General features: G+C 47.8%; 1 protein-coding gene across 1 annotated transcript in view; it reads left to right on the top strand.

Annotated features, from left to right (window-relative positions):
- LOC119431152 (uncharacterized) overlaps positions 1-14,168 on the top strand; it is a 52,005-nt gene that overhangs the window by 25,563 nt on the left and 12,274 nt on the right. The window contains exons 4-7 of the mRNA XM_049657426.1: positions 610-819; positions 1,186-1,344; positions 4,231-4,366; positions 12,348-12,462. Coding sequence (XP_049513383.1) covers positions 610-819; positions 1,186-1,344; positions 4,231-4,366; positions 12,348-12,462 — 620 coding nt within the window. The remainder of the gene's footprint in view (positions 1-609; positions 820-1,185; positions 1,345-4,230; positions 4,367-12,347; positions 12,463-14,168) is intronic.

The following is a 14,168-nucleotide window of genomic DNA, read 5'->3' as shown; positions in this document are numbered from 1 at the left end:
CTTCATACTTGACTGTTGCCTTACATATGTTCATTCCACCTGTCATGTATTCAATAATCACAATTTGTTACATAACTGGCCCACAGCTTGATGTGATATCATGAGCACTCGACATGTGCCTTGCACCTGCACACTTCATTGTGAGACATTAGGTCTCCTTGCTGCAAACTCAGCGCTTCAATGGTGCAATCGATTCAACACGATGTTTCTAAATTATAGTGCCCATGTTCAGTCTAGGCTGATGTGTCTTACTTATTATTTATCTTTTATGCTTATTATTGCCATGGACAACCTACAACATGACCACTTGACCACATAAATACTTTCTGTATAATAGCTACATCACCTGTAAAGAATAAACTTGGCAGGCTTGAGGATGCTTAGACAGTTTTGGGCCTCACCTTGTTGAAAACGTGCTTTTATTAGTTTAATGCTGTGGAAGGATGTCTACACTGCAAGTCAGTAAACCTCGCCCTTGCATATATGATACGCAAGATCTTCAGTTTGGGGCTTCTCATTACATTTAGGAACAGTGTGCAAAATTTGGGACTGTAGGTGACCCTGTCTGAAGTATGAGCTATATATCCTTGGTTTGCTGTGGTTTTCCAGCTAGTTGCCGAAAGACCTGGTCATGTGAGCTACACTCTGACCACGGTTTGCAAGGAACGCCTACAGGAGACCATGAAAGGGCCAGAAATGCAGTCTTTGTTTGGCCTATTCAGCAAAGATTGCAAGTTTCACCCCTTATTGTGGCAGAAGTGGTTGCAGTCCGTCATGGACAAGGCCCTGGGAGCCTATACTCCACCAAACGGAGTGGAGGTGAGTTACTGTTATTGCACAAATATAACATGAGCTATTTTAAGAAATTTATGGCTTCAGTACGCACCTCATGTTGTATTCAGGTTCGTCACACGAATATAATGCATAAAAAAACATTTGTTTTCACCTGCTCACTGTCTTCTCCATGCCCGTTTCTGATTCCAAATATCTGATTTCTAAAGATGGTGTATGCCTCAAAGGAAGTGTGTGACCAAGAACCATGTTGACATCACATGAAGTAGCAAAAGTGAAAAATAAATGTCATTTTTGTTTGTACTTAATTCATCCACGATTGGCACCACATTTAGGGTGACTTCCAGGACAGTGCACACCAGTCTTACTGGTCTGTGCTTGCATCTTTTTCAGCTGAAGGTGCGGCAGAGTGGTCCTGCCAGGACGTTGCTGGTGCACCTTTCCGACGGGGGCCGCATAGACATAGACTTGGTGCCTGTCTTGGAGCACAACTTCAAATGTCTTCCTGCGAATGTACCTCGTCACAAGTGGTTTGAGGAAGTTCTCAATGAGGTGCCCATTTTGTATTGTACTTACATGCGTGGAATTTATTGGCACTACGTGTACTCCATCATTTCTAGTACGGCACATATTTTAATACGCGGGGGGAATATACCGTAAAAAACCGCGGAAGTGCCCAGTTTCACACAAGCGCCCAGTATTAACTTTAAACACTTCGTAATTCTGAAAGTTATATGCTAAGCGCCCACCCCCTCTGAAGCGCCAGCATCAGCCGAAATATTCACCCCACTGTGGTCGCTGCAAGATGGCTAGGGGTGATGACGGGGATATACGCTTCCTTGCGGTGGTAAGGGAAAGAACGATGGGGGGGAAGATAATGCAGAGTGACAATGAACAGTCCTTGAAAGAAAACCCAGTGGTCGCAAGGCTTTTGTGAGACACATCTTGATAAAGCGTGCACGCAGCTGCTGTTCCCACACTTCTCGCTGTTCCCATACAAACAAAAAATGCCTGGAGTGGTTGAGCCGCACATGGGGTCCCAACATAGACGACGTTCGCTGCTTACTCATCATCGACCAAGCCCCCATCCACAAAATGAAAGCCATTGTCGATGCAGTAGAAGCTGCCAGTAGCAACATTGTGTACATTCCAGGACGGTGTACAGGAATCTTGCAGCCTGCGGACGTCTACTGGAATAAGTCGTTGAAGGACTCCGGATGTAATGGGCTGAATTCATGAGGAAGGGAGAAAATACGCCTAAAGGGAACCTCCGGAAGCCTTCGTGCCAAGACGTGCTGAACTTGTGTTGCTGGCTTGGGCTGTCGTGTCTGAAGAGATGGTCGCGCGATCCTTGAAGGGGTGTGGGATCAGTGCCGCATTGGATGGCAGCGAGGACGGGCACTTGCATAACCGACTTGCAAGCCAGGAGAGCCCATGGTCTGTTCAAGTGACGCGAGTGTCAGTGACGAGTGCATTGACCTCCTATTCTGCACCGACTTGGAAGAGTCGTTCGCTGGGTTCAAGTGACGATGGGTAGGCGCTAGTGTACCCCATCATTTACCATTTGAAAATAAACAAGCTTTCTTTGATTCCGTAGCCACCGTAGTCCTGCCTCGAAGTTTTCGTTGGTTGCCATCTTGGTTTTAGCTGCTTCGACCGGACAAGCGCCTATATCTAGATTAATCCAATTTTCAATGAAAGTGGGGTGGGCGCTTCCGCGGTTTTTTCATGTAATGCTACAACGATCACAGCAAACTTAAGCTGATGTACAGTTAAACCTGCTTATAACGAACCTCCATATAATGAATTCCTGGATATAACGAAGTTTTTCTATTCCCCGCTGTTACTTCATAGAAGCACATGTATTTGAGACCTCTACGTAACGAAGGGGCAGCGGGAGACCCCCTCGATATAACGAATTTCCTCCTCCGACAACCTAGAGATTTCGCCCCAAATTTTGTCATTTTTGCGCGAGCAGCAACCAGAAGCACCTTCTCCGTCGCGACGGAATGCGAAGTGAGCGCACGTGTGTGTGCGTGCGTGCGTGTGCGATGCGGGCCTGCATCCCTCGACCCGGCGATCTTGCCGCCGCGGGCGTGACCTTTCCCCCTCCCTTCATTCAAACCTGATCCTGCCGCTTGCTGCAGCTGGCCTAGCCCGCCAAGCTGGCACTCTCCCCTTTTCCAGTTGATGTTGCCGACACGCTGGTACAAGCTGTGACACATCACACTCGATGAGCGCGGACACGCGCTGTCAAACGCTGGTGGCGTGTGGAAGCGCCGCTGGAGAAGGGAGCAAAGTCACCTTCGTGCTGTTGTCTATCGCTTCAACGCAAACTGAGCGCCGAGAACACACAGCACACACAAAGCTACGAGCCGCCGACGCACCTACTGCTAGACTCTGCTCCAACACAGATCGCTTTTAAGATACGGCCCGCGCGACCATGCGCCGCCGCGCAGTACGCAGTTGATGCCAGAGTACAGTACAACGCCGCCCCGCTATCCCCCCCCCTCGCCGGTGCCTCGAGCGCAACGGAAGAAGGCGCGCTTCCTCCCTGCTTTTCTTGTGCACTTGAGATTTAGACGCGGTCGTCGGCTCCCCTCGCACGTTTTCACTCGCGCATGCAGCATACGCCAAGCGGCGACTGCGTTATCGCCCTTGGACTTTATACGGAATATCTATGAGCCAAAACCAATTTTAGGGCCACAACGCGTCATAGACACCATCTTTATATAGCAAATACGGATCTCAAGGGCCATACTTTTGCTGGCGGAAACCGAAAATACATCATAGTTGTCGCCCCCGGCACTTTGGGCGGTGAATGCAATCGTCAAGCCACCAAGCCAAGCGATATGAAAAGTCAAAATGGCCGCTCGGGCCGGCGCGGGGTGGCAGTTCGCAACGTATGATGTGGGAACGGTCCCACAGTTTCGACGCAACAGCAGGGTTACCAATGCATTGGATTATATATGGTAGCTGTGCCGGGACCGGCCGAAAACGACGTAACAGCCAGGAAAATGCAGCCCCTGGGAATGTAACAGTGGGGTTCTACTGTAACACGATACGACGCTACGACGCCATCGTGACGCTTGCTCTTAATTTCCGATGCCTCGTGCTTGTGCGAAACGACATGCATCCACGCATCCGGTACCTGGTGTGACATTCCAAGGATGAGTGCTTCGACGAAAACGGTAAACGGGTGCACGTTACAATTGAGGGCACGTTAGAATCGAGTAAATACAGTAAGCGTTTTATTTTTGAATTTTCGTGCCGAACCTGCATCTAACAAAATCCTCTTTATAATGAAATTTTTCGGGAATTTATCAATTTCGTTATATCCAGGTTTAACTGTAGTACTATTCTTGTATAATTTCTCTGACAGACGTGGCACTCGTAAATGTGCACATTCTTGTGGTTCCTTGCCCTCTGTCGCAACAGGATGACAAAAAGTGGTTCATGGTTCCGAAGCCGCCCAAAGATGATGACACCCTCTGGCGAATTCACTTCCCAGATGCCGAGAAGAAGTTGATAAAGGACTTGGGATGTATCAAGCCGACAATCAGGCTGATAAAGGGTGAGTCCGACAGGACATTCCATATTTGTCCATCTTGTCGTTCCATCAGCACTAATTGTATTTTACGTGGTAAAAGGTGAGCCTGATGTCTGGATCTTCCCGTCTTCTGCAGAAGGTACATTGTACTGATCCAATAGCAATGTTCTCATTCCATTATGTTAGTGTACATGTGTGTATCAGGTGTGACAGTGGGACAATTTGAGTCCTGCATACATAACGGATGCTGCATAAAGCCTTGGTGTAATGCTTCTGTGGTGCTTTTGACACTTAAAAGCTGAGAGGGTGGGTGGGGGGCTGGCGACAAGAGTTCTTGTTGCAACCATGCTTTGTATGTTGTGGATGTAATGAAAGCTGCACCACATAGTAGGCTCTACTTACTTGCACATTGGCCTGAGTACTTGGCATATGAGGCTACTTGCCTGCCTGTGTAGCACATTAGGATGGTGGCTGTCACACTGAAGTAGGGATGGTAATATCGATGAACGATTAATCGATTAATCAACGAAAAGTGCGCCGCAAAACGATTAATCGTCATCGATGTCTACCTTTAATTTAATCGGTTTAATCGATGAAAGCAGTTCGATTAATCGTTTTCCAGACAGTGACTAAAGTGGCGTGAAAATTTTGAAATCGTACTATAGAATGCGGAGCACGAGCAACGACAGCGCGGCTGCGAAGACCGAGAACGACTGTCAGCTGTTTTCCCCGAGTCCTGCCGAGATTGCCAAGCGTTTCCCCGCTTTAAGCACACGTCACACAGGCTGCCTGGGGCCGGAAAGAGGCCGCCCCCCGTGGAGGAAGAAACGAACTAGAAGAGATCATTACGTGAGGCAGCAAGTCTTGGAAAGCGAACTCATTCGACAAGCCATTTCCTTCGTTGTTTACCTCGCAGTATAGGGTCAGCACGTGACCCTGAGAGACAACGTATTGGCCGATAATGTTTGGTTCGCAGTAGTTTCAAATCGGTGCGCACCCGTTCAGCTGCGCTGCTGCCTTGCACCCGGCAGCATTAAACCTTCCGCGCGCTCTGATGTGGCGATCACGTGTTGGGCCGTTACTTCTTGATGTCAGTCGTGCTGCAATGCTCTCTTCTAATTTCTCCTTCCTCCACGCCCACCCTCCTCAGTAAGTGCCATTTTTAACATTCAGGGTGTTCCTTTTTAAGTTTTATGGAATTTTTAGAAATCGCCTGTGGCAGGTAGCATAATTGTTATCATGAGAAATTGAAACACATATTCGACTAATTAATAAATATTACTAATTAACTTCATAGTTAATTAATTTACGACGTATATTGAAATTTACCCATTGCAGCCGGTGAAGTTATTTATTTATTTATTTCACGTACTTTCCAGGCCCGAACGCGTTACAGAAAGGAGTGGAGTCAAAAAAGTTGTCGCAGTTTCACCCGAAAGGCGAAGCATCAATTGCGATAGCAACTTAGTAGAGAGCTATACGGAGTAAGGATAGTAGTTTTATCCGCTGTACAAACTTGGACATGCAGCAGCACCGGCAACACACAGCACTGTTGTCGACGCCGTCGGCGTTTTGCCCGCGTTCGCACAAAATGCGTGCGGCGTTGGTGACTGTTGCCGGTGCCTCTGATATAAATAGGCACTTGGTGCCGCAGCTAAACGTCGCCACCCTTCCCTGCCCCCCCCCCCCCCCCCACGGCCTTTTGTGCGTCGGAAGAAGGCACGTTTGCTCTACATATATGGTGATTGTAAAGGAGGAAAGAGACGCCTACTTCTGCAGCCCTTAAGGGAGCACGGCACAGAACGCGCGTTTGTTCTCCGCCGTGCGTTCACTCCCCGTGAAAGCGCGCGTCCCTCGCCCCCTTTCACTCGCACATACAGCGTTCGGCGGCGCGCGGCGACGATTTCATCTCCATTGACGTCATACGGAACCTCACGGCGACGGCGACGCCGACGGCAGAAATCTGCTTTGGAGTGTCCATATAATTGCTATCGCAATAAAACAAAAAATAATGCAGCAAAAATACAAACCAAAAATAATAGCAATATGCATTCGAACAGTGGTCTTGAAGTTGGTAGAGTCGGTGATGAGTGCGACTTATGCGGTAACGCGATTCCAGTCCGTGCTTGTCCTAGGGATGAATGAGTCACTGTACCGGTTTGTGCGGCACAATGTCACCCCGATTTTAAGGCTGTGGTCAGTGTGGGACGAAATATAAGTAGAGTAGCTGTCTGGGTCAGTTGGTACATACTGAATAGTAAAAACCAGTCAAAAGACGAAGGACAGAGAATAGACGTGGCACACACGACGACTGGAAAACCAGTCGTCGTGTGTGCCACGTCTCTTCTCTGTCCTTCGTCTTTTGACTGGTTTTTACTATTCAGTACGAAATATAAGACGGAGGGGCAAGAAGGGTTTCTTTTTGAAGGGGGTTCAAATGAAAAACTTTGTGAAAAAAGTTGTCGCAGTTTCACCTGAAAGGCGAAGCATCAATTGCGATAGCAAACTTGAAGAGAGCTATACGGAGTAATGATAGCAGCTTTATCAGCTGTATAAACTTGGACATGCAGCAGCACCGGCAACACGCAGAACTGTTGTCGACGCCGCCGGCGTTTTGCCCGCGTTCGCTCAAAATGCGTGCGGCGTTGGTGACTGTTGCCGGAGCCTCTGATATAAATTATTGGAGTTGGGGATGTCGTGGTCTATCCGAGTTCGACGTCAAACTGCGGGTCTTGCCTACGCAGCCGCTGCTACCAGTTGTTGGGGTTGAGGACGGACTTGAAGGCAGGAACATGTTCTCATTGAGAACGAAGAGTACAGGGTTTATTTACATTATTTACATCACGAGTATGAGAACGAGACGGTACGTCTCATCAGTCTAGCTTGACTGGGTCGGAGCACCCCACATCGAAGCACTGGCTACATCTCAGGGCAGATGGGAGAGCACTCTGCAGATCGGAGAGCACTCGGCAGATGGGAGAGCACTCTCGATGGCCCCCAAAGTCTCCCTTAAAACCCCTCTGTCCAAGCTGCGGCCCCACCATCCTCCAATCGGAGCGTCGAAAGTCACCGATGGTCTGCGTAGAGGGCGAGGGTGCGCATAATCCCCCGGCGCCTTCGTTGCCCGACCACATTCGGAGAAGTCACCTCGGGCACACTACTGCTCACTTCCCCACATAAAGGAGGGGACACTCGTGGACAGGTGGTTTCGCACCTGACTTGAACTGACGCCTCTGTTCCTGGAATGGGCCAGCTGGTCTGTCGAGCGGCCGTGAGAACGCGTCTACTTTTCCAAGAGTCTCCTCTTCCTATAGTGTCGAGACACGTACTCTTTGTAAGGTGTAGAGACATGGTGGCGCCGCTGATCTTTTCCAGGCGGGACAGCTTTTCAGCCTCCCGCTGGTCGCCGAACGTAACAAAATAGGCACTTGGTGCTGCAGCTAAACGTCGCCTCCCATCCCTGCCCCTCCCCCCCCTCCCCCACAGCCTTTCCCGCGTCGGAAGAAGGTACGTTTACTCTACATATATGGTGATTGTAGAGGAGGAAAGAGACGCCTACTTCTGCAGCCCTTAAGGGAGCACAGCGCAGAACGCGCGTTTGTTCTCTGCCGTGCGTTCACTCCCCGTGAAAGCACGCGTCCCTCGTGCCCTTTCACTCGCACATACAGTGTTCGGCGGCGCGTGGCGACGATTTCATCTCCATTGACGTCATACGGAACCTCACGGCGACGGCGACGCCGACGGCAGAAATCTGCTTTTGAGTGTCCATATAATTGATCGCAATAAAAGGGAAACACGGGAACATTTGCGGTGTGACGAAAGATCAGGTAACTTAAGAGTTCATTTCATTGATGAGATACTTGCATAGCGAGAATAATTAGATAAGACAAAGCGTGCACCGCGGTTTTGAATACTTTCTAGAGTAGAAACTAATGAAGACTGAGTCGGATCCCAAATGGCTGAAGCATACTCCAATTTGCACCGAACTAAAGTTTTGTAAAGAGTTAGCTTCAGGGACGAAGGGGCAGAGCTAAAATTACGGCGCGAGTAACCAACCATACGGTTAGCGTTATTAGCAACATAGCCAATATGCGAATGCTAAGAAAGGTTATTTGATATGTGAAGGCTGAGATGCTTGTAAGAAGTAACTGACGTCACAGGTGCACCATTAATAAAGTACGTGTGCATGACAGTGTTACGAGATATTCGCATGACCTTGCATTTATGTTAATTTGTTTGCATGCACCAATTAGAACACCACTCAGTTACGCGGTTAAGGTCGTCCTGCAGTTCTTGGGAATCGGAAGAATTGGGAATTTTACGGTAGAGAACACAGTCACCTGCGAATAGCTTTATGGAAGAACAAAGAACGCAGTTCGGAAGATCGTTAATATAGATTAAAAAACATCGCCCAAGCACTCGGTACAGATGGTTAACCAGCGAAGCTGAAACGTGTGGCCCCGATGTTTAGCAGTGGGTTAATGCCGACGATGTATTGAAGCGTTTCACAAATATTGGCTGCATGTTTGTGTTTCTAGTGGAACGCAAGCGCCAATGGCGGGCGGACGCTGCTAACCACGACGCCGAGCTAACTCGAGATATCGAACGCATGCGACAACGGCGAGCCGAGGAGGCGGCGTTGCGGCCAGAGCAGCGTCAACGTGGCAATGGCGGGAACACGTTCGTCGGGGCAACGCCCGCTTTCGGCGGGAGTTTCTCGGGCGGCATTTTAGCTTCGGCTGCGACGAAACGTCCACGTTGAAATCACGAGGTGGAACGCAAGCGCCAATGGCGGGCGGATGCTACGCCGAGCTAACTCGAGATATCGAACGCATGCGACAACGACGAGCCGAGGAGGAGGCGTTTCGGGCAGAGCAGCGTCAACGTGGCAATGGCGGGAACGCGTTCGCTAACGATGTAACTAACGGCGCTAGCTGCCAATGGCGCGCGCGCTTGGGTGCGACGTAGAGAACGACGTAATGACGGCGCAGCCAATGGAGACGTTTATCGAAACATGGGACGAATGGTTTTTCGTTTCGCCTAGCCATATACAGCTTTCGCTGTAAAAGAGAAGTGGACCGAGGACTGAGGCTTGATGAACACCTGCTGGTACATTAGAAAACAGGCGTATCCACTTGTCAGGCGTATCCACTAGGAATTAATTTCCAGATTTTGGAACTGAGGTTTGAACAGCGAAAAAAAAAACAAGGACACGAAGAAACAAATACCACAAACAAGCGCTTGTTTGTGGTATTTGTTTCTTCGTGTCCTTGTTTTCTTCGCGCTGTTCAAACCTCATTTCCAAATTATGAACCAACTAGCCCTCATCAAGAACTTACTGAATTTCCAGAATGACACCAGTTCGGAGATATGCACCATCAAACTCGCCGTAAAGAGACGCTGTTGTTCCACTTACATTTTTACCAAAATGCCTTGAAGTACAAAAGTAACTGGAATGCCCATGTATTTCGTCCCACACTTTGAGAAATAATATCTCGAAACTGGTGTCATCCTGTAAATTCCTTTCAAGTGGGTCTTGCGAACTCATCGGCTACAATTCATAAATTGTAATATGTTTCGTAAAGTAATTAACTAAGAAGTTCATTACTCAATGTTTGTTAATTAGTCAAATATGTATTTCAATTTTTCGTGCTACTAATGTCCGCCTCTTCGAATAACCCAGCTCAACGATAAGAATTATGCTACCTGCCACAGGCAATTCTGAACAATTCCGTAAAACTTAAATATGAACACCCTGTATATTGTTTATTCCTTCACTAGTCCCTAGTGGCAATTATAGTTGGCCTTCAAGAAGTCAAACATTATTCTTTATCAAAGGTTATACCCTTGTATTTCTTATCCTGGTTCCACCTTTCAATCGTTATAATGGGTACTTACGTGAGTAGGTAACTGTGTTTCAGCCTTTTTAAAGCGCCGGAAAAAAAGTCGATTAATCGATTAATCGACGAAAAGCCCCGCATCGAAAGCGATTAATCGATTATAGGCTAAACCGACGAACGATTAATCGTTAATCGATTAAAATATTTAATCGACCATCTCTACACTGAAGTTGTTGCAGACCTATTAATCCTTTCACAGGTCAAAGAAAAACTTCTTTGAGTACTATTTTTTATGAGAAGCACCCACAGGAAAATTGATGTTAAAATGTGGTTGCGGAAGCTAAATTTATGTGGGATTTTTACTTGCCAGAACTGTGTTTAGATGTTTTATGATGTGTATTAGCAGCCTGGGGTCATTGAGTTCAGTGATAAAATCTGGATCACGGCTGCTGGTGTCAGATTTGAGCCACTCGAGCATCTCTGCTTCTTTCAGTTTTATCTGTTTAGATGAGGACTTGGGGGGAATACAGTATAATAGAGGTAGGTTGCTGCATATACGTCATGAGATGTCTTGCTTGTACCTTTCATGGATCATGCTCATTGGTTGTATATCCCAGTACTATCTCCACAAACTCTTGCAAGCTATTTTGAGGGCCTTGAATGGTCTGTGAAAACTGGTTAAACTATATTTTTTGTCTTCAGTCATTAATTCTGGCACTTGTTCTTCAAGAGTTAAAAGCTTCAATGCGTGCAAAGACATTAGGGACACTACACTGGCGAGTGTGCTATGTGGAAAGAAGAGAAAAAGAAACACAGATATTTAAAAAACTTGACAAGAAGCACTACAGGCATAGAGATGTCACAAACGTAAAGCAAGACATCCACTGACGTAAAAACTGACATTGAAAGCACCAAACTTGGAGCATGCGCACACTGCAATAACCACTGCAATTTTTTGCCACATTAAACCAACTCTTCATAGACAGTTCACGGCAGTCCACAAATGCTTAGCAGGACAAGTGCAAGTGAAAGCACCATAATGAACATCACTTGTGACATGATGTTGATGATAGAATTGAGGCAATGGTCTGGTGGCTGTTTAGCAGTGGCTTTTGGGGGATTCAGATGCTGACTCTTGTCATACTAGTGATGTAGCATCGCGCTTTGGAGTATGGGAACCTTCAAACCACACACACACATTTGCTGACATTGCCCTGTGGGCCTATTGGGACACACCTGGATCAGCAGTGTCTCAGACACATTTTTTTTTTTTTTGGTTACCGTAATGGCTCACTTGGGCATTACATAGGGGGAGAGACAAGAATTGATATTGTCACGTTGTAGTGATGGTCAAGAACACAGTAGCAAACCTTTGAATGACAGTACTAACTTTTTATTGGGGGAACTTGTGCCCCTAAAGGCAAGTGACATTCAAAGCACAGCGATAGCGGTGAACACAGTCAGCGATCGTCGAAAATTTGATCTGCAGGTCAAGCGTGTCGGCTTTTATACATGACTCGTCGAAGATTCCAGAGTAATCGCATGTGCCCGCGTGCCTTCCAGAAAGTACTACACAATTCGTGTTGTACACACAGTCTGATTACACAAGGTTCGGCGAGAACATACACAACAGATAGAATCAATGATAACATTCGAGTAAGTTCCAAATAATGCCAACACTGTCTTGCACTGAGCGATAACATTAGGCCGTTAGCGGGTGAAATGAAGTCCCCAGAAAATGGATGAATAAGTACATGTGTTGATGCCCCCCTCTTGAAAAGCTTCCTCCTGATGCACAAACACAAGAACAAAAACTAATGCACACGTAGCAAAAAAAAAAAAAAAAACACAAAGAAACAAAGTCCCAGTTTTCGTCATGGCTGGTAGAAGGGCTTAATACGCACAACATGGACTACAGTACCTTAGTTCACAAGCGTCGCCACTGTGATTGCGTAATGCCGTCTGGCCTGACTTCATAATTCAATGTGCTGATACGTCGGATGATCTTGTAGGGTCTGAAATAGCATCGCAAAAGTTTCTCGCTAAGTCCTCACCGGTATATTGGGGTCTGAACCCAAACACTGTCACCGGGCTGGTATTCCACATAGCGTCATCGAAGATTGTAGTGTCGGCTGTGTGTCCTTTGCTGGTTCTTGATGCGCAAGTGGGCAAGCTGTTCGGGCTTCTTCTGCGCACTGGAGATAGGCGGCTGACATCCAGGTTGTCTTCGTTGGTGACGTGCGGCAGCATGGTGTCCAGCATTGTCGCTGGGTTTTTTCCGTAAGTCAGCTTGAATGGGGCCATCTGGGTTCTCTTTTGCACTGCCGCGTTGGAAGTAAATGTCACGTACGGAAGGATGGACTCCCACGTCTTGTGTTCGACGACGACGTACATTGCTAACATGTCGGTGAGCGTGTTGTTCAAGTGTTCCGTTAGACCATTTATCTGCGGGTGCTAGGTGGTTGTCCTCTGGTGTCTAGTCTGGCTATATTGCAGGATAGCCTGAGTAAGCTCAGTTGTAAAAGCTGTTCCTCTGTCAGTGATGGGGACTTAAAGTGCACCATAGTGCAGCAGGATGTTCTCAACGAAGAATTTCGCTACTTCCACCGCACTACCTTTGGGTAGGGCTTTCTTTCATTTGGGCGTAGCGGGTAAGGTAGTCGGTGGCTACGATGATCCACCTGCTTCCGGATGTTGATGTCGGAAAAGGTCCCAACAAGTCCATCCCGATCTTCTGAAATGGTCGGCGAGGAGGCTCGATCGGCTGTAGCGATCCCGCTGGCCTAGTCAGGTGTCTTGCATCGCTGGCATTTTGGCATGTCTTGACGTAATGGCTGATGTTTGCGTTTAGGTGTGGCCAATAATACTTCTCCCAAATCCTTGCGGGCACATGGGGAAACCGAGGTGGCCTGCCATTGGGTCATCATGAAGGGCGTGTAGAACCTCTGACTGCAGTACTGAAGGTGCAATCAGAAGGTAGTTGGTGCGGATTGGTGGAAAGGTTTATTGTGATAGTAATGATATGGGCACTACAAGCGCATTTCTGTCGTCGTCGTCGACGACGTGAGGTTCCGTATAAACTCCAAAGGCAATATAATTGTCGCCGCGTGCCGTACGCTGTGTGTGCGAGTGAAACTGTACGAGGGTGAGCCAGCAATCACCGCTCAATGTAGCGCGTGCAAGGGAGGAAGGCAGGCCAGAAATGCGCAGTGTTCTTTCGCGCGCGAGGCACGGGGACGACGGAGAGATAGAGAGAGGAAGGGGTGCGTTCTGCTCCGTCGGCTGCTGCTCACAGCGTGGCCGCACGGGCACCGTATCTTGAAAGCGATCAGCGATGTGGGCGAAGTGCGTGCCGCCCGCACATGCGCCGGGACAAAGTGCATGCGCCGAGTGCCCATAGCTTCGTATGCGCTGTACTATCGGCATTTAGTTCATGTTTAAGCAAGACGAGAGACAGCCCGAAGGTCAACTTGCCCACTGCTACTGGCGCGCTTTCTTACTCCGACGTTCTCACAGGGAGTTTCCGCAGTCATCGAGCGAGATTACAGGAAATTTCCTTTACTTCAAATGCAGTTACAAGTGCACGAGTGGTGAATGAGCTGCCACGTTGACCCCACTAAACTCATGACGAAGGATTTTTTCTCGTGTAGATTTACGGCCTACAAAAGACATTGCATATGCGGTTAAGGTGGTAACCATAGTTGTGTACTGCATGTTCGAGACAAGCAAGTTTGATTTTGTAGAAACAAAAAATAAAGTAAACTTCAACCAACTTTATTTTGTTTGTAAGGTAATTAGGAGCCAGTTTTTATTTTTCTCAATTTCTTTAGCTTTGCACAGAATGCCTTGGATTTATGCAAAACACCTGTGTCTGCTTGAAGGACCAACCTGGGCCCATCAATGAATGGGTCTGGACTGGGCCCGATAGCATCAGGCCTGAGCACGACCTGAGCCTGGCAAAAAACGGGCTTTCGTGTACATTTGTG

Source organism: Dermacentor silvarum, chromosome 10 (genome assembly GCF_013339745.2).
Source record: "Dermacentor silvarum isolate Dsil-2018 chromosome 10, BIME_Dsil_1.4, whole genome shotgun sequence".
Lineage (NCBI taxonomy): Eukaryota > Metazoa > Arthropoda > Arachnida > Ixodida > Ixodidae > Dermacentor > Dermacentor silvarum.
The sequence above is the reverse complement of the archived record's forward strand: the minus strand, read 5'-3'. Positions and strand labels throughout refer to the sequence as shown.